General features: G+C 39.7%; 1 protein-coding gene across 1 annotated transcript in view; it reads right to left on the reverse strand.

The window, feature by feature from the left end:
- MYO1D (myosin ID) overlaps positions 1-22,037 on the reverse strand; it is a 172,988-nt gene that overhangs the window by 96,070 nt on the left and 54,881 nt on the right. Inside the window, exons 15-16 of the mRNA XM_042476429.1 lie at positions 10,210-10,376; positions 9,158-9,365 (exon numbers count right to left, since the gene is read on the reverse strand). Coding sequence (XP_042332363.1) covers positions 9,158-9,365; positions 10,210-10,376 — 375 coding nt within the window. The remainder of the gene's footprint in view (positions 1-9,157; positions 9,366-10,209; positions 10,377-22,037) is intronic.

Raw genomic sequence — 22,037 nt, forward strand, 5'->3', positions numbered from 1 at the left:
ATTTTTCATCTAATGCTCCCAAGATCATCACATACATCTAGAAACCCCTCCAAAAAATCCATGTGGCCACGTCAATCATGAAAGTGTGGCCACTGGGAAAGGTGTGGGGATGAAACAGCTTCTACAGTTACCCATCCTAGTTTACTAAGTGAAGCAATGGTTTGTGGTTGGACCTAGGGCTATGCCTAGTACTACTGATATGAAAACCATGGTTGCTTTCCCATTTTTGAAAAATTGGAATATAAAATCCAGCTGTTGCCAAAATATATTTTCATTCTTAGTGGAAAGATTTCTTGGCAAGTGGAAAACAAAAGTAGACAGAACCACCACACTGTTTTGCAACCTTCTGGCTGGCCTTGTAAAATTTGTAGTTGTGAGCCTTTCAAGTCATTTCTGACTTATGGTGATCCTATCTCAGAGGCTAAGAGAGTATGACTTGCCCAAGGTCACCCAGTAGGTTTCCATGGCTGGTCAATGATTCAAAAGCTTGTCTCCTGGAGTCCTAATTCAACACTCAAACCACTACATCACAAACCAGGAAAGAGCTATGGAGTCAAAAAAGTTATTTAATATCATACATTGCACTTACAAAGAGAAGGGGATCTGGAAGAAAAGAAAAAAGACCTCTGTCTAAATGTTCTTCAGCAGGAAACCTGCAGCTCCCATTTCATGCTGGGGGGATACCTTTCTGCTTAGTCCATGAATTTTTCTTTCATCAAACACAAGCTGTGTACATTAAACCACAAACCAGCAAGCACAGATGCACAGCAAATAAATTCCAAAACCAAGTCACCCTTTGCTACATTTAAATGCCAAAGTAGTACCACTGAGACATACTACGGTTGTATGAATCTTAGAAAAATATTTTCATGCTTACTATAGCATGCATGTACATGCGCGCTCTTACACCAGTCTTTCTTCACACTCGCCTGAACTGCTTGGCAAACAATATTTCACACTGTCAAAGCACAGCTGATCCTTCAGGCACCAAAATGAAAACAAGGAAGATACATTCTGCACAGGCAAAAAGCTTTGCTGTTTGGTTTCCAGTGTGCCTCAGAGAGGATCTGTTCTTCAGAGCCTGCTCTCAACAGTTTTGCTGGGAGGTCTTCTGGTTCTCATAGGATAGGCTCTAAAAATTAGCAAATGGGCCTCCAAAACTGAGGTCTGTGGGAAGAAAAAGGATGCAGGGTCTTGTTTTCAAGAGTGAATCTGACAAAGTATTTTGCCACACTTTCCTTGTTACAGGCTTGAGAACAATCCCTGTTTTTCTGGTTCATTTTAAATCTGTTTTAGAAAGCCTACAGTTAGAGTCAAAATACTGTATGTAGTGGAATTGCATCCAACATTATTATGACTCTGTGGATGGGTCACACTGATTCTCAGAATTCATGTTTAAGGTCAGAATGCTTTTCTCCTATGAAAGACAAAATATACCATTGCGGGATGGCACTTGGAAACTGTTTCACTCCATGACTTGATATATTTACTAGAACTGTACATCTTAAACCATCTCATGTGGAAGAGTGGCATTTATCCCCAGTTTTTTTTTCTTTCCTAGAAACTCCCAGGGACTAGCAGTTGACGGCTTACGGCCTGACACCACCAGTTTGAGAAGCATTCTACTAGAACAGGGATGGACAACTGTGGAAGGCTAGAGGAGCAAATTATTTCCCTAGGAGACCCTGGAGGGCTGCACGCCTAAACTGTATACATTCTGCTAAAAACAATGCCCCCAAATGCCCTTTCAAGGACATGGGGCATTCTCACCATGCTTGGAGCCCTTCCTCGATCATTTTAGGTGGGAATGGCCCTTTTTAACAAGAGAAAGTGAACAGAAGTCATTTCCTATTTGAAAGACCCATGGAATCATAGAATTGGAGGGGGCTTCATTGACGATCAATTCCAATCACCTGCTCAATGCAGGATCTCCAACACCCCCAGCAGGTAGCTGTCCAGACTCCTTTTGAACAAACCCAGGGGAGGAGAAACCACCACTTCTCTAGGCAACTGACTCCGCTGCCAAACTGCTCCCACTGTCATTACCTACCCTCCTGTAAGTGCAAACCATTAGATTTAGTTCTACCCTCTCAGGCAGCAGAGAAGAAGATGCACCTTCCTCTCTGTAGCAGCCCTTGAAGTATTTAAAACGTGTGATTGTGTCATGCTTTAGTCTTCTCTCCACCAAGCTAAACATGTCCAGCTCTTCCAACCATTCCTCATACGTATGTTTTGTTCTCCATAAATCTAATCATCCTTTTTGCACTTTTCTGAACTCACACCAACTTGTCTATATCATTCTTAAAATGAGGCATGCAGAACTGAACATAGTACAGCAGATGAGGACTGGCCAGCACAGAACAGAGGGGGACTATTACTTCCCTTGACTTGGAAACTATGCTTGTATTAATACAGGCTAAAATTGCTCAGCATCACACTTCTGGCTCATGTTCAATTTATGATCAACAATAATCCCAAGATCCTTTTGTATGTACTACAGCTGAGCCAAGTATCCACCAATCCTATGGGTAGTGCAGTTGGTTTTTGTGGCCTAAATGTAGAATTTTGCATTTTTCTCTGTGGAATTAATTTCAACCCTGTTTTCTAGTATATCAAGTTCCTTTTGAATTCTGTTCGTATCCTCCAATGTGTCAGCCATCTCTCCCAGTTTTGTGTCATTCAAAAATATAACGATTCCCTGCCACCCCATCATTTAAATCATTGATAACAATACTGAAGAGGTCTTTCATGGGCATAAATTGGTCTGGGTTACCCCAAACTGGTAGAAATGCTCTCACACCCCATAGGGGGTTTCTTTTGCAAAGAAAAGAAAAGAAAAGAAAAGAAAAGAGAAAGAAAGACAGAGAGAGAGAGAGAGAGATCCCTGGGGGAATCAGAGAAACTACAAAAATGGCCCTGGGTAGGAGTTACATGTGCCTTATAGACCATACTTTACACATCCCATACTAGAAATCCTTCACATATCCATATCTCCTGAATCCTTCACATATCCATATCTCAGTGTGCAAAGAAGGTGCTTGAGAAACAGAGACTGATTTATGAGTGCATGTATGGCCCCTCTCCTTGTTCACTGTTGGACCACAGAAGCAGAGGCCAGATTTTATCTGCACTTAGTGGCTGCTGGTGAGTCTCATGCCTCATGGCAGTGAATAAATTCCACTTTTTGCTAGCTTTAAAGGAGCTATCCATGGTAGTGCACATATTTAGGAATAATGCTCAGCATTTTGTAGAGCTCTCTTAAAGGCTGAATCTGGAGTGGCTTCAATATCTCACTGACATGTACAGATGTGAGAGCTGGACAGTGAAGAAAGTGAATAAAAAGAAAACCAATTCATTTGAGATGTGGTGCTGGGGAAGAGTGCCGAGGAGAACATGGACAGGCAAAAAGACAAACTGGTCCTTCTACAGATCAAACCTGAAATCTAGAAGCTAAGATGACCAAACTGAGGCTGTCATACTCATATATCATGAGAAGACACGATTCACTGGAAAAAAAACAACCAAAGGTGGAGGGAAGTATAGAAAGAGGTAGCCCATATGCTAGATGGATAGATTCAATTAGAGGGGTCATGGGTTTGAATTTGCAAGACCTAAGCAGAGCAATGAAGGGCAGGAGGCTTGGAGATGCCACAGGGTCGTCATGAGTCGAGGGCAGTCAACAACAGTAAAATACAACAGCTAGATACCTCAACAAATAGTAATTCACTTGCCTGGTGAGATTTATATCCCCCAAAATATTGTGAATACAGTAAAAGCCTCATATCTGCAGGAGTTACATTCCAAGAGCCCTTGTGGTTACCTGCAATGGTAGATAATAGAGAACCCTATTTTTTCGATAAGATGAATGACTTCCAGCCCAATCATGTCATCAAAGAACACTGGAGAACCTAGAATTGATTAAAGAGAACGTTTTTCTAGGCATTTCTAGGTCCTCCAGTGCAATTCTATGGGAGGCTTGGGCCAAAAGTTGAAAACAGAATCTCACTGGGAGACCTAGAACTGCTTAAAGAGAACTTAATTTTGTTCAATAAAGGGGTAAAACCAAAGATACTGGACTATATTTTGTAGACAGCAGGAAGAGCTTTTGAGGAGTTAGTAGAGTATTGGAGGCTCTTATAAAGAAGGTTGGATTGCATGTGGCCTGCAAACTGCATTTTCCTAAGGACTGCTCTAGGCCGAGGGCTAGACATAATGGCCCCTTGCCATTAAATGATGCTTTAGGTGTTCTGAAAAGACGGAATGGTTTATCTAAGGACTTCTTTCTGAATAAGTGTTATGTAAGATACAGGATCATGTGTGTTCCTATCCCCTGTTCACAACCCCATCAAACAAGATGGCAAATGTTTTCTAAACAGATGGCAAACTCCTTATCACCCACCCTTGATGAGGGTCACTGTGCAGAAGCCCTTCTGCAATTACAATGGTGGGGTCTGTAATCTGATATGAAAACGCTGTCTTTTGTCAACCATGGCATCCTGGTGGGGGGGGGGGAGAGGTGGCGGCAGATAATAGCTCCTAGTATACCCAGCTTTCAGGGCATTTTGGGACAGAGAAAAGCAAAATATTAAATGATGACATGGCAGCCACGGCTTTTGTTCTCATTTCCTCTCTCCATCTACTCATTCCCACCCCCTCCATCAACCAAGACTTAGGCCAGAAATGTTGCTATGGCAACAGCAGCTGCAAGATCTTGATTGACAAGTCTCCTGAGAGGAGTGTCTGGGGAAGCTAAAATGCCTCAAGGCTGAGCGGAGATGGGGGGGGGGATACAGACTGTCAGCTCAGAGAGGACTGCCGACATGCAGCCATTTGGAAAGGGACATTCCAGCGTGCTGGGCTGAAACATTAATAACCCTGTCCCTTTTTACAACCACATTGTGTCTAGTAGTTTCGCCCCAGAGAAGTCACAATGATGCAACAATGCTATTGTCTTTTATAAATGGAAGAGCTGGCTGGAGCAACTGGGTTCTGCAATGCAAAGCTACCAGCCTCTGAATTCCTTGACTATATACATTACAGAAATAGCCACTGCAAGGATGAGTGGGGAGAGATGGTTTAATGAAGGCAATACAGTTGGACCTATGTATGTACGGATTTTTTTATTCACAGATTCAACTGTCCATGGTTTGAAAACATTAAAAAATGAATTTTATTTATATTTATTAAAAAAATAAATATAAATTCCAAATGCAAACCTCGATTTTGACATTTTATATAAGTGACGCCCCTTTACTATGCCACTGTATTTAATGGGACTTGAGCATCCATGGGTTTTGGTATCCCCAGGGCTCCTGGAACCTATTCCCAGTGGATACCAAGGGACAAGCATATTACACTAAAAATTAAGCCCTATGTACTCTTCTTAGATATAACACTGAATGGAAATTCCCAGCAGAGGGATGCATTTCCCAAATCTGCCTGGGTTTATTTTCATATTACACTTTTGCTTGATGTAAGTAACATTAAATAAACAGATCTTATGTGAAGTGTTTGGATAAATGCCACCAAAAGCTCACATCTTGCTTCCTTTGTCACAGTTTTTCGAGAAAGCTAGTGTGGTATAGTGGTTACTGTGCTGGACTGAGTCTTGAGAGATCTAGGTTCCACACTCCACCGAGCCACCAAACTCTTGGATATTCTTTGGCAAGTGACTTTCTGTCAGCCCAATCCACTTCACAAAGATAACTATAGTTGAGGACTCAGTAATGTTGCTTGAGCTTGCTGAAGAAAGGCAGGATTATAAACATACTGTAACTAAATGAAATAAACAACATGGAAGCAATGGACAGAGAACATATGCTTCATTTGGTGGAGGCTAGCTTGTCAACTGTGACTATGCCTTAAAATGTCACATCTGGCCACAGTGAATGATGCCCTAATTACAGCCGGTTTGGATTACTGTGTAACATGCTCTATCTGGGGCTGCCTTTGAACATTGTTCAGAAAGTCTTTCTAGTCCAGAAAACTGTGGCCATGCTGTTAACCACAGCTAGTTATTTGGAGCATGCAATTTCAGGGTTTCAACAGCTCCGCTGACTACCAGCAATTTTCCAGGCATAAGTGAAAGCGCAGTTATGACCCTTATATCCTATATGGACTGGGGTCAAATTGGCAGAAAGACTGCCTTCTCATGCATAAATTTGTCCAGGCTTTAACAATCTGATAAAGAGGCCCTTAACTGTATTCTACCCATATGCAGGAGAGCTCTACCAGGGCCAAAAGAAAGTACCACCTTGGCAGCCAAGCTGTGAATTTGGAATGCCCATGTGAAAGGAGCCTATTTGCCCCTTGCTCCCAGTTGACTTTTCATGGGCTGGCAAAGACTGTTTTTTATCTACTTCAGGATAGGGATGGAATTCTTGGCTAACTTCATTCTTCAAGGAATGAGTCAATAATTTTAACAATCTTCTTTCTGCTGTGAGAAACTTTCAAAAACTGCCCAGTTATCAAAGACTATTCTATGCAAAGAACAAAATTATTATTTCAAAAAACAATCATGTAGGTGTGGGAATGTTTTCCCAAGAAAGCAGCATTTTCTGCACAGAAAACAGCACTTTCTATGCAATAATAATAATAATAATAATAATAATAATAATAATATTTTGTCAAGAAATACTGTTTTCTGTGCATCAAATGCTGTTGTCTGTACAAAAACAAAACAAAACAAAAACCCATGTGTGAATTTTCAACGAAGTCCAAAACTACAAAGACTCTGATCAGCCTAGGATTTTCCTCATTACAGTTTCTTGACACTCATTTTCTTCTTCTTTTTTTCTGTTTTCAAATTTTGGTTCCATCCTTGCCTCAGAAACCAAGTATGGAAAAGGCAGGACATACATTTTAACAATACATGAATGTAACTACTGTATTGAGACTCAGTTAGGATTGAAACCAATGTCATAATATGGTGAACCTAATCACAGACCCATTCTTGTGCAGTACCCAGAAGACAAAAAGTAGAGAACTAAGAAAAGAAGCAAAGTCACCACCGTCAAGATCTCTCTTCAAGAATACTATCAACACCAAATCAATAACAAAAGAGGCAACAAAACCAAGAACTCCTACTGTGACAAGTCTATTGTCAAGTGATGCAAGACCCATACTTTATCCCCAAAATGAAATGCTGCAAACTCTATTTCAGTTTCTATATTCTCCAGTATTTCTGCACTCCAGAACTGTAACCAATTCCATCAGCATTACTGTCACCATTCTCCTTTATCCTAACAGGACGTGCCAGATATAAAGAGACAGGCTTGAGATTCAAGGAACGACAAAGGACTGTTCTTCAGCAAATAAAAAGGCAGCACCTTAATTTGGGGGAGTTGCCATCAGTTAAAAAAAATTAACGGAAAAGCACTCAACCATGTAACAAAGAAGCAAAATAGCTTCTCTTCCCCACCATCCCTGAGCATTTTGCCTACTTTTTACATTAGGCTTGTCATCACCAATGATAACTTCAGCCCCCTCTGCTGGAAAACAAGTAGCAACCCTAAAGTATGAAATGATTGAGCCAAAGCTAGGCTGAAATATATTCTTTTTAAAACTGAAGAATTATAAACATTTCAAAGCTTTCCAAGACAGCTAAAGCTTGCATTTACCCCTATATTAAAAAACAAGCGCTCTGAAGAAAAATCGCAGCTTTGTGAGAGTCATCAAGCTTCTATTGACTCCCTTTTATGTTTATTTAATGCTCATTGTAAAGAATCAATAGCCTACCATCGCATGAAAAATTAATTTCCTCTTTCCTACTGATAACAACTATAAATGGGGCAAGCTACTGCAAAGCAACAGCAAACCCCTGTGATGTGATTTACCATTTCAGGTACTGATTATAACTGAAGATACTGCAATACTAGGAAAAATTGTCGTACAAGGGACAGCAAAGAGAGAACATCAGAAATTATTCCTGACCATTAGTCAAAGAAGACAGGCACACAACTAAGCAACAGCCATCTTCCTTAGCATTGATATGCATAAAAGTGAATGTGTAAGAATCTTTCTTGCAAGAAATGCTGTCAATTTCATCCTTTGTTTTCCAAAAAAAATTGGCAAGGGCATATTTTGCTTGGCAAACACTGTAAAAAGGGTTATTTAAAACAACCACTACCACATGTTGTTTCTTTTTTTTCTGGTAGCATCTTTGGCTACAGTGTGCAGAGAGGAGCTACATAGCTGGATTAATTATTGGACATGTCACATATTTTCAAGAGGACTAATATTTCTAGCCCTCTTCTCTATTGGCCTGTTAGAAAACTAAGCTCAGTAACACATCTGCTTATCCCTAGACATTTCTATATTCCACCTATTCCATTTTCACCCAAAATGCAACTCTTGTCCTATCCACTCTTTCATAACACTAGCCGCTTACTATATAAATTAGGGAAAAACTAAAGCTAAGCAAAGTTGCAATCTCCAGTTTGAACCAAGGATGGGGCTGGCTTTCAAGGCTATTTCTACAACTCCTGCTGGTTCCCTGGACCATCCCCATTCTGGAAGAAATGGAGAGTAAGGTCCAAAACACACTGAAGAAATAATCCAGTTTGAGACCGCTTTAACTGCCCTGGCTCAGTGCTAGGGAATCCTGGAAACTGTAGTTTATTGCAGCCCCCAGAGCTATCTGACATAAAGGCTAAACGTCTCACAAAACTACAGTTCCCAGAATTCCCAAGCATCGAGCCAGGGCAGTTAAAGTGGTCTCAAACTGGATTATTTCTGCAGTGTATTTTGGACCTCAATTGCTACTCTTGAAATCTTCCAGGAGTAGCCAAATACTTTTAAATAGATTGTACCTGTCCCCCACCTGCAACACCACCACCACCAACAACAAAAGCTGTTTTCAACAACCAGCAGTGAACTTCTGGCCCATTCTGAGATTTCCTCCCTAATACTTCTGCCTTTGGGAAGGAGCATTTTTGGCAGTTCATGTTGCCCCCAGCGAGTCCCAAGAGCAAAAATTTGACTCTAAGACCACCAATGTTACTCACTGTGGTACAAAAAACTAACATGTTAACTATCTATTTCTGCCACGTTAAGACATAATTGGGAGTCTTCCACAGGGAGATATCTCCTCACTTCCTGAGCCTGTGGTGGGTTAGAGATGAGCTGTTTCAAAATAGCTTTTATGATTGTCTCTCACCTTCTGTAAAAAAAGAACAACCCATACAAGCATTTTGGCGTGAAGTTCTTCCAATGTGAAGAGTGTCCGTGGTGTGCGTATGAAAATCTTAGTCTTCCCATATGCTACATCATCTTGAAATCCACAGTGTTCGATCAGTTTCTTTACAGCCTCCTTGTCTGATGGAAGCTTGTGATTTGGCCAAGTAAATTCAGGGATTATCTTGTACCTGTATCCATTTATTTTTTTTAAAAAAAGAACACAACTCTGATTATACGCCTCAACTCTGTCCAAGCCAACATTCATTACTATCATGGTTCATCAGTCAATCTTTTCTTCCTTCCTGCTAACCCTATCAAACAGAAAGGACTTCCAAGAGAAACCAATGGAATTGGTGACTTCTGTCAAACACATGCTCCTGTCAAACATTATATTTCCATTCTATGGAATGCAGGGTTAATGCTTTGAAAAAAGAATACATTTAAAAATATCTGACTACCAGGAAATAAGCATATTTTAGTTGGCAGAGGGCTGGACTTGGACTATGGAGAATTATTCATATCTACCAGCGGCTGTTCTATTTTGGCCAGGATGGTCTATGGCCTTAAAAAAAGGGGTGTATGTATGCACACATTTTTATTTAGCTCTGCTGAGATGCTTTTACTCTGCCACAGGGAGCACATAAATATTTTATGTACTCAAGCAAACCTTTGCTGTTGAATCCAGCTCTTTACTTGCTAAGCAAACTGGGAAAAGGATTTCTTGTGCCTATTCCTTTAGAGAAAAGATGTTACAGAAGCAGTCCAACCACTTTTAAACATTGACAGTTAATTTATTCTAAGGGAATTATGGGGATATGTCCACAAACCCAAGAGGTAAAAACAATGTTATGAAACCCTGGAGGTGCTCCGATTAGCAATGCAACCCCCCCAAACAAACAAACAACATAGCAAGCAACCTACAAATGCTACAATAACCAGACACTTTGGTTTTGCGTTAAAATGCCAGTACCACACTGTTTTATCTTTAAAACAAGAAAGTTTCTCAAAAAGTCTGACTATTTTCTTTGTTACCTGTGAAGGAACTTCTCATATGTCTGGCGATAGGCAAAACCTGCTCGTCGAACCCTTACATTCTCCAAGAGACCAAGGTATTCCACCTGATGCCTGCAACGTTCCTCATCGAATAGCTGGGGTGATTTCTTGTCATTGGGCTTAATGCAGCGGACATAGTATGGTTCCTAAAGGATGCAGTGAGGAACAAAATAATCATTAGACTAAGAGCTAAGGGGCATGATGTCTCAGAACAGATTTCTAAAGGGAGGATAAAAATTAATAACTGGATTACTGATTATAAAATTAAGAAATAAGAAAAACAGGTTTGTATAGACTAATAACATTTATTATCTGGTCAGCTGATTCCTTCCCAGTATATAAAGGTATAAAAACGCGAGTCTACATGGAAATGAGAAGTGTGATCTGCTGGCTGCATGTGACCCCTCCAGCATCAACTCCTTCAATTTTTAAAATATTTCATGTATTTATTCATTTAGTTGCTTGCTAAAAATGCCCCCACTCCCACTAGGAAATGCGGGGGGGGGGGGGGGGGGCACGTTCCCCTCACAGTTTGTTTTAGAACTTAGAGAGTCCATTTTTAAAAGGCCTCTTTTGGGCCTAAAACAATGGGGGTGGGAACATGGTAAAATTCATCTCTCCCCACATATTTCACTTTAAAAATAAGAAAGCATCTTAAAAATTCATGGGCTATTCAAACATGGCAAAGGGTGTTACCCTCTGAGGTCTTGTGGGCAGCCAGCTCTTGTCAGTCACCCATCCCAGTTTACATAGGCCCGTTTCAGACTGCCCAAAAGGGGCGGTCTTGGGCCGCTGCCAGTTGCAGCGTGGAGGAGTTGCAGCAGCCAAACCACGCGACTCCTCCGCGCTGCAAAGGAGCACGAAAACTGCACTCCTTCCGGCAACCTGGAAGAGACGCCGCAAGTGCCAAAGCGCGCACTCGTGGCGTCACTTCCGGGCCGCGACGTGCGGATGCAGAGCGTCCGTTACTTTAAAATTGCGGTGGCCATTTGTTACGGACTCTGTCCATAACAGGGTTAGGGGCATCTGGAAGAGATGCCCCTTTTTCAAAATGGGACGTCCTAAGGACGTCCCTCATGGTGGTCTGTAACCCGCCATAGATTCTCAACATAATCCTCTTCCATTCTGGGGAAATAAAGGTGTGTGCCTTGAAATCTTGGCTTCTGTGTTTTGTGTTTAGCGCAAAAGAATATTATCTTTTCATCACCCCACACCCATTTTTTCCCCATAAATCCTTTCCTTTTTTTGGTTCTATGATTCATATTCATATTCATATTTTAGGCTTCTCTTTATTCCTCCTGCTCTTTCTTCACTTTCCTTTATCTTATTATGCTGCCGAGTCAACAGCTTAGCTCATACTCCATCCCTCAGGCTGCTTTCCTTCTGAGACAACCAAATCATGTTTCCAACCTTTAATCTGACCCACAGAACTCCTCCTGTCTAAAGATTTTGATCTCCATCAAAGTGGCCACTACTGCTTTCTCGCAGAAGCTGAAATATGAATGTTTTATAGATAACACCTCTATCTTTAATCTTTTTGAAATATTCACACCATTTATAGCGTGTCGTTTTTATCAGTATTAAAGGCCTCATTGTGACCAGGTTCGTGTTTCCTGTTTCCCTTCTCTAGCCAGAGTTCTCCACATATCAGAAATACAATGCTGACCAAGAACCCTTTGGTTATTTCTCAGGTTGGCTGGTCACATTGTGCAAGTGGAAAACAACTGCTTGGATGCTTAACAACAACTACTTCTAGCATGGGTAAAATATTTTCTTTTCTCTCTTCAGGAGTTCAAGACCTGATACAGAACAGGATGATGAACATGTACTCCAGTTATAAGAACTAACTAATGACAATGCCAACATAGTGGTCAGAATTTCATGAACTATGAAAATAGTTACTTACATGCAGGCGGGAGTACACTTTTTTTTCTTCATACAGAACTGCTTTATATCGTCTATGTATATCATGGGCACAACGTTTTTGGTCCCCTTCAGTTTCAATTTGAAACTGATGGGAATTTCAGGTTATGACATGGCAACATGATAAGAAGACCCCAGAAGAAAATTAAAATATTATATGGGACAACCCCAGATACCCAGAATCTTAAAAAACTAAAACATTGTATACTTTCTTGTTATTATGCCACTTTTTATGCACCATGAATTTTTCAAACACCTCTGATTTCTAAATGCGAGAACCAGTACAATGGAGAAAATATCATTAATGTTAATGATGACAGAGGTAAAGGTTTTCCCATATCCTTTCACTGGATTTCTGTAGTATTGTTGCTCTTCTAGCCTTTTGGTCAGAAACATATAAAATCCTATGAATTTGGCAAGCCTCTTGAGTTTTACATGGTAGTAAGCTACTGTATAACCATTCTCCACTGCAAACTGGGAATGGTTCTGTGAATGTAAGATGCAAGATTGTTCAATTGCTAATGTTCACTCTGCTTCTGAGAAATTATTTTCTTCTAGACACAACCAGTCCTTGACTGGTAGGATTTATTTCCTATGTTGTTTAGAACAGACTGTTTCAACTGAAAGATGCTCATTCTAAAATACTGACTTGCTTAATGGATTAAATGATGCCATCAGACTTTGTACAAACTTTTATAACCAGTGTGTTAAATCTAAACGGATATATATTTTTACATTGTCAGGTTTGTACTTGCACACTCTGAATGCTATCTTCCTTTGTAGAAGTGATATAGCTCTATTCTAAATTTCTGCTATATTCTGGAGTTTTATCTATGACAAATGACACTCTCTATGCCTAAATGCATAGCCAAATGAAAAATCAAAACACTACCATGCAACAACATGTTAATACAGAGAACAGCATGGATTGCTTTAAATGCTTTTTTAAATTGCAAAGCTTGGTATGAAAGTGTTTGAGCACTCCTGGCATTTTACACCGGCTGACATAGCTCATCAAGAGAACATGCATTTCAGCTAGATGTCTGGTTTATTTAATGACAGAATTAAGCATAATTACAAAGCTCATTAACAGTGAATTCAAGTGAAGCCATGAGATAGAAAGGAGAATGCCCAGCTAGCAAATGAGAGATAAAGAAACAGACAAGACATATTCTCAAGAACTGCAACAACAAAACTCAGTCCCACCATGGTTTATCACTTGACACAACTGTCAGCCTTTTTTTAGCAAAATAGTAAAGGGAAAAATGCCTGATGATCTTTGAAAACACAAACAAAATGCCAAAAGACAACTATAAAGAATTTAGTATTTAGATCAGTCACTATCCATTACACATGACAAGAGAATCAAACAGTTCAAGGATACCACGTTTAGACATATATGAGAACAATTTCTTGTCTTAACTACAATGTAGTGCCACATTTATTTAAGCCACTTGGGCACACAAGTCATTTGAAGAGGCAAAGAAATGGGAAAGAGTATATTTAGTTCTAATAGTGCCCAAATGATGAAATGTTGTTGTTTTGATCCTGAATTTATTATGCAGTCACTCACATCACAATATGTGATGGATTTGGACATACCTGTTATAATTAATTTTCCTAAACTGAGAGTGTGACATACCTATGCATGACACCATTCTTAATAATTAAAGAAGCAACAAGATACATTTTAGAAAGAAGGGGGATAATTGTCAACTTTAATCATAAAGAACAGGGCAAGAAACACAGAAAAACTATAGACAAGAAGACTGAGATTAAGAGTGAGGAATAAATGGCTACACAGACTTTTCTGTAATATGTCCAAACTGAAGCCTGCAGAATACCCAGAACCTGAAACTGGAGTTTTATTTATTGTAAAAAGTTAACAGGGAATTCTTTATCAAAGGTTCCTAAGAAATACTTACGTTTCCAAAATCATCCCAAGAAGGGAACTATAGGGGGATCAATGAAGACAGCAAAAATGACCCAAATCAGCCCATTTAGCACTCACTAGTTAGCTCTTGTGGTAAGACCTGACCTCTATAAAAGCTTCCAGATCAGGCTGCTCTCTGATTTGAACAAGAGGACTAACAGCTCCTAACAAGGGTTGGGGGAACAAGAGCCAAGTCCCAATGGATTTCAATGACTACAGACCCTTGACTGCATTATATGCACCACTGATTTATAAAGAAAAGAGGAAATTCTAAATTCAAGTAAGTGAAAATACCCAGCCAATGGCCAAAGACAGGAAACTGTTAATAGCATCAGCGGATTTCTAACTTATTACTAACCTTTTTTCTCTTTCTGACATGAAACCTTCCATCCATTTTTTAATTACTACTGTGCAAAAGAATGAAGGCATCTAAACTAGACATATGTAATATCGCAATAAAAGAAGGTAAAAGCAATGCTATTCTTTCACACACTGGACAGTTTTTAAACAGCTTGTTTTGTTAGCTGTTTAGTACACAATATTAAGCTGCTCTCATTTTTAAAAAAAGATAAAATCTAAGCTCCCGTTACAACTCCTTTTCTGGCATATCATCTTGACACACATAAACCTTGTAATGGTTTCCTAAGCATCAACCTTAACAGCAAATGTTGCTGATGCAGAAGACTTAGAAGCCCTTCATCTTTAAAGGACAAATCTGGACATTAAACTTTACATGATTAAGACAGAACTTTTGCTGCATGCTATCTGACAAGAAGTCCTCTTGAGAACACCTACTGTCTTCTGTTTGTAACTTTTCACTGTTTTACAGGGCATTTTGACTTTGACTGCACACCATGATCTCTCATTTCCACTGCTCTTAATGTTCATACTGCAACAAACATTTTAAATCAGTTAATCCATATCCATTTTTACTGACTCCTCAAAAACACTAGCTGGCTTGTTTTGGAATCAGAGGAATGGAGCTAAGGATGGGCAGAGCTACTGCCAAATGTCTGCCGAGCTATTCCAGAAGCAAGTGCAGAAATACCCAATTGTGTGATTCACAGACACCATGAATAAGAACTTGCTTTTTGCAGGGGTTATTATTTTGAATAGATTCAGAGGTGAAAACCAACAATGGAGCAAAATAAACCGGCCAACAAAGCCAACTTCCAGCTGTCTTGGGAGTATGGCGTGCAGACGTTGCACATTCCCAAGATGCCAGGAAGCCAGCTTCATGCTGCCTATCTTCCCACATGTGGGTCGGTTTCCAGGCGCTCCACCAGGATGCCGTTTACACACTGCATGCTGCTGGAGTGCCTGAAAGCTTCCACCCATGGAGGGGAGCGAAGCCAGCTTTTTGCCAGCACAAAAAGGAGTGGTTATATGCCATTTCTTTTGCAGCTGGCAAAAAGGTAGATTGGGGCTGCAGCATACAGTTGCCATGGCCCCAATCTGGCTTTCTCAGAGGTGGGTTCAAGCCGCCACTTTGAGGCAGTCTCTTTCATCCCAATATTAGATCTGCTCATGACCTCATTCCCACATGAGCCAACACTGTGTGAATAGGAACAGCATTCTTCCATTATATACCTTGTCTTCTGAATCCTATTTTCCAGAACATAAGATGGGTCAAATAAAACAGCATTCTAGTATTCTATTCCTGTTAACACTCAGTGAATACTTAAAGGAAGCTCATAAGCAGGACACAACAACAACAGCACGTCCTCTTTCATGTTTCCCAGCAACTGACAGACATACTATCTTTGATTGTGGAAGCATTATCTAACTATCATAACTAGTAGCAAGTGACAACATTACAAACCATGAACTTGTCTAATCCCTCTCTAAAACTATCCAAATTGAAACCTAGTGCTACATCTTATAGGAAGTGAATTCTACAATTTTCTTCTGTCTGGTCTGCATCTGTTACCATTTATGTATGGATTGATGCCGGACTGTAGTGTTGAGCGAAAAAAATTCTCACATCTATTTTCTACCCACTGTGCATAATTTTACACTTTCCCACTGTTTACCCAAACCCAGGTAAAAGAGTGCCAGTCTCAATAGATGTCCATGGGCATCCATCTGTTTTCATAAGAGGCACTGTCTTCTTATGCCATGACTTCTGCGTTTGCTCAGGAATCCTCAGTGGGGCACTTGACCAAAATTATTTTGAAAATCTAAGTAAAAAATGTCTATTGGATCTCCTCTACCCACGTATTTGTTGAGAAAGAGGCAGAAGGCCTTAGTAGAAGTCCTGTTGATCCTGCTTTAGTGAGACTCGTCATTCTAATAATTTTATCTTCAATAATGCTATCCACTAATTCAACCAGAACAGAAAGTCAGTAATTTCCTAGACCTTTCTTTAAACGCTTTTTAAAAATCTGAACACTTTCAAACCCTCTGACTGATCGAAGTGACTTGTTATGCATTTTTGTTAAAGGTCAGCTATTTCACATGTGAGTTCCTTTGAAACTCACAGATGGCTAGCATAAATATCTGTTTGTTTTCAGAAGTGATGTGAGGGACTCATGGCTTACAGGGTCAGAATGCTGAGAATTTTGATTAACAGGACAATAGAGTTATTGGTCATCCTCCTTAGGCTTCCTGTTTCATTTGAGCTTAGTTGCAGTCTTCATAGTAACTGGAGGGAAAATTAGATTTCCTTACCAACAATATAATGCTGGGCGTAATCACCGATGGATTACAAGGTGTTTTAGCGACTAGATTTTAAATGGGAAATTAAAACCCTTCACCGTTATCAACTACCTGCTTCTAACAGAGATGAACATTACTAGAATTGTTTTGTTGATAGGAATGAAGACAGCCACCTGTTTTGTTTTGTTTTATAGGGCAATCACAATGATACATGAATTTCAAAATTAACTAACCCGCCATTCGTTTCAGCTGTCCCCCTGTATAGAACTTCATCTTTTTTTCCTATTTCCCTTGTTCCACAAACTCATTTGAGAAAAAGTTTAGGCATTAGTATCTTGCAGTGCAGACATACCACTGAGTTTCTCTGTTATCTCCTTAGTCTTCTATGTCAGAATGCCCTACTCCAATAGTCCAGTCGCTTCATTTGCTAGTTCTTGCTTCTAATGTACTTAAGTTTTTAAAAATTGTTGGCCTTAATGTTGTTAATGACATGCATCTCAAAATTCCTTTTTTACATTCCATATTGCTTACTAGTATTTCTTTTTTACAAATCTGTAATGATTTCCATTATCTGAATGAAGCCTCTTTTCCTCCCCTTCCTGTAACAGCTTTCTTGCACTTATAATTAGAAATGTTGATGACCTCTTAGACCATCTCTCAATTTCTCTTCAAAATGTTCAAATGATATGCCCCTATGCCGTAGCCTCAGTTAAATGTATTCATCTCCTGCTGAAAAAGCTTACTCTGCAATATTTTCTTTTTAACCTACTGACCCACATTTCTCCTTGCCAATTTTGCAGCCAGGTGGTAGCATTTGCGTAGCCTGTAAAAATCAGGTAAAACGGATTCCAATTTAGGGAACATGAACATTTGTAGAGTCTGATGCCAGGCATTATTGTCATTGTTGTTCACTGCCATCAAATCGACCTTGACCAATGGTGACCGTATGAAAAGGAGACCTTCAGGTCACCCTATCATCAATAGCTCTGCTCAGGTTTTGCAGACTCAGGACCAAGGCTTTCTTGATTAACTCTATCCATCTCTAATGTAGTCTTCCTAATTTATTACTGCCTTCCACATTACCAAGCGTTATTGTCTTTTCTACTAAATCATGTCTTCTTGTTCCAAATCTGTCATTTTCTGCTAGCAGTCTGGTGTCATCTGCATATCTTAAATTATTGATATTCTTTCCTCCAATGTTCATGCCTCCTTTCTCTAAGTTTAATTCTGCTTTATGTATGATATTTTCAGCATACAAGTTAAGCAGATATAGGATGATAAAATGCAGTCTTCCTTGCCAATGAGAAATCATACAGTTTCTCTGTATTCTGTCTTAACAGTAGCCCATTGGCCCAAGTACAGGACAATCAAATGTTGTGGCACACCCATTTCTTTAAGAACAATCCATAGTTTTTCACGATCTAATCAAAGGCTTTGCTATAATTTAACAAGCACAGGCTGATTTTCTTCTGAAATTCTTTTAGTACATACTATAGTACATGTTTCTAATATGACCCCTCATGCTTCTTTCTTTTCTAAACCCAGCTTGAACATCGGGCATTTCTTGCTACATATATGGTAAAAATCTTTGTTGCCGAATTTGGAGCATCACTTTGCTTGCATGGGAAATTAACGCAACAGTCCTGTGATTACTGCAATTCCTGGCATCCCTTTTCTTGGTGACTGGAACACTGAGCATTTCCAATCTGTGGGCCATTCTTTTGTTTTCCATATTTTTTGACATATATTAGTTAGATCTAGAGTAAATTCTCTCAATAGCTTAACGCAGCGTAATTTGTATGCCTTGAGTGCAGCTTAAATTTAACTCTCTGAAATTGGAGGTTCGTCTTCCTTGAATGAATCTCATTCTTTTAGCTCTTTTATACAGTTCTTCAGTGTATTGTTTCCATCAATTTTTTTTTATTTCTACTTGGTCATGTAATATGTCCCCTGCTGGTCATAGAGCATCCCCATTCTTGATTTAAATTTCTCTTTGATTTCCCAAATTTTGTGGAAGACATCTCTTGTTCTTTCTTTTTTCTTGTCATCTTTTGTTTCTCTGCATTGACCTATAGTAGTTCTCCTTATCTCTATGCACAACTCACTGAACAACAGCATTCAGAATTCTGACTCTATTTATGACACTTTTAAGTTTTGCTTAAAAACCAGAAAAAGAAAGAAAAAGAAAAAACCAGAAGAAGAGTTTCATCTGACATCAGTTAACACCACTCTTTCTTTTTGGCTACAGATCTTGTGTTCCTCTCTGACAATGTCCCTTGGTTTCAGCCCAGAGCTCTTGTGGATTACTAGTGCAAATTTATTTTTTTACATTATCCTTAAATTCTATGGGAATATTCTTAAGGATTCCATTCTATTTTTGTAGTTGAAGCATAAACTTGGATTATGGTTATACTGATGGGTTTTCCCTGACGTCTTATTGATACAATTTGGTCAGACTTTGAGCTATATCCTTTCGCTGCTTTTGATACATCTCTCCTCACCACTAATGTCACTCCATTTCTTTTTAGATTTTTATTTCCTGAGTAAAATACTGTGCAATTATCTGAATAAAAATATCCCATGCTGACCACTTTACCTCATTCACCCCAAGTACTGAAACATTTATAGGTTTCATTTCTAGTTTTACTATGTCTAGCTTCCCCTGATTCATGCTTCTCACATTCCATGTTCCTGCTTTGGATTTTCCTTTCACTTCTGAGCACATCAACAGGTAAACATCCTTTTGGTTTGAGTTCAGTTGTGTCATCACAGCCACAGTGCTACTCGTAATTGTCCTCTGCTCTACCCTAGAACTTTGTTGAGTACCTTCCGACCTGGAAGTGTCATCTTGTATTATCTCCTGTTTCATTTTGAATTGTCTCATCAAAGCCTTTTAATGGTAAAAGACATTCAAAGGTTGGTTACTATGCTTCATTTGAGCAGTACTAACAAATGTTAGTTATGGTGTCATTATTGTTATCCTTGAGAGATCCTCTGCCAGTGTTGCTCCTATTACTGCTGTTGCCCAATCAGTGTTTGGCACATTTAGTCTGGCTCCTCAGCAAAAGATTGTCTAACATGGGAGAGTCTCCCAGCAGCACTGCTATCATCAGCTCTTGCCTCATAGGAGCACGCAACTCCAACTGTGAAAATCAGTGCCTTGATGAGAACTGGCTCTTAGTAATTGCTCTCTCAGAATATGAATTTTCCTGCCCACCTACAGTGCGCCCGTGTTATACGCAGGCATGCTTTACGCGGACTTGAGCGTACGCACTCAAGCCATGGGGAGCGCACGGGGCACAAGGGGCGGCGCATCCCATTCAAATGAATGGGGCACGCACCCGTGGTGCCCTGCACGCTCCCACACCACCATGCCGCCGCGCACGAGCCCCATTCAAATGAATGGGGCTCAAGCATAGGCGGAATTCGCCTTACATGGGGGGGGGGGAACGGATCCCCCGTGTAAGGCAAGGACCCACTGTATAACATGAGAGAAAATCCCCTAAAAGTTTCTGTCAGCACTAGTACATTTACTGCTTCTCCCCCCACATGATCATAATTGCTCATGCAAATTAAAGGTACAGGGATGAGGTGCAGGAGGCACAATAAATGTCAAGGTAAAAAAAAGACAAAAAATTACGAGTAATTTATGACAGGCATATCAAATATGATTCAAAGAACAAAAATGAGCGTTGATCTGTCTACTATTTTTCTTGTGAACAACTATCTGGAGTATGTTCCTTTGGACAGTTTCCATGTGCTGCACAATAATCTCCTGACAAAGAAATAATATGTCTTACCTGAGGCAAAATCCACCATGAATTCCTTCCGCATATGCTCAGTGAAACAAACAGACCCAGAGCAATAGGAACAGCTCAAACACTGCTTTATCTGGGAGTATTACTGTGGTGGGAAGGGGTTCATGGAAGACTGGATGAATTAACTAACAAACCTGTGGTAAGACACCACTGTATTCAACTTACACAACACTACTGATCACTTCCAGTGTCAGAGGAACAGATTTTTATCAGATATTTGCTGAAGGAGCTAGAACCTTATGCATCCCTCACTTGTTGTGTGCAATCCTACCACCATAGAAAGGTCATGCTATTGATTCACACTGGTGCCACTAGTGTATCTATATATTTTTTAAAAACACCATAGCCAGAATGTAGGTTTAATTTCGATATTCAGTTCTAGTAATGTAGTACAGGGTGCTCTAATGGAAATAACCAGGGCTGATCTGAGCTAGGATTCAGCCCTAATTGACATAGGTCAACCCTGGAATGAATAAAACAATCAATAATGCTGTGCCCCCTACTATGTGCAGAGTATATTTGACTCCCAGGGATGTATCCACAATGAATCCGACCACATCTTAGTTTAAAAGCAGTACTTTCAGCCAGAATTCTTTCCAAGTAGGTTTTACAAACAGCACCTCTATGACATACAGAAATGGAGAGGTGTTTCAATTTTGTTTTCTACCATATTAATTTTATTAAAAGTATCAAATGCTTTTCATCCCAGTTATGGGGCGCCCATCCACACATTTTTGCACGTTCTTATCAAAAACTGAGCAAAGGAAATAATTAAAGTGAAGTTGAAGGCTTTCATGGCCGGGCATCATGGTTGTTGTTTTTTGTTGTTGTTGTGGTTTTGTGGTTTTTTGAGCTATGTGGCCATGTTCTAGAAGATTTTCTTCCTGATGTTTCGCCCGCATCTGTGGCAGCCACAGATGTGTGTGAAACGTCAGGAAGAATTTTTAGAAATGGCCACATAGCCCAAAAAAAACCACAAAAAACCATAAATAATATTAAACTTCTGGCATGACTATTCAATAATTACAACTGTTTTCACCTCTACCTGCCATACAGTTGTTTAATGTGATAAGCCTATCAGAAAACAAAAGCAGATATCCTAATTCAGCATTATAAATCTGGGTGAATATAGAGCAGTAGTTTCCAACAAGTGCTTTGAGGAGCCCTTAGGGCTCCACATGCATTTCCCAGGTGCTCCACAGCCGCTCCAGGAAAATGAAAGATATAAAAATTGAATCAAATTAAAGAATAAGTATATATTCTTATATATATAAACACTATTAATTTTTAAGACATAGAGTAGGCCTATTAGGGGCTCTGCTATAATAAGGGCTCCACGACTCAAAAAGGGTGGGAACCACTGATATAGAGGAAAGTCAGACTATTAAGAGATAAAGATTCAAAGCTCTCTATTAGATGGGCAGAAAGATACATTTATACTTTTGTCATCATTTGAATTTGGAAATCTCAAGTTC

Source organism: Sceloporus undulatus, chromosome 6, assembly GCF_019175285.1.
Source record: "Sceloporus undulatus isolate JIND9_A2432 ecotype Alabama chromosome 6, SceUnd_v1.1, whole genome shotgun sequence".
Classification (NCBI taxonomy): Eukaryota; Metazoa; Chordata; class Lepidosauria; order Squamata; family Phrynosomatidae; genus Sceloporus; species Sceloporus undulatus.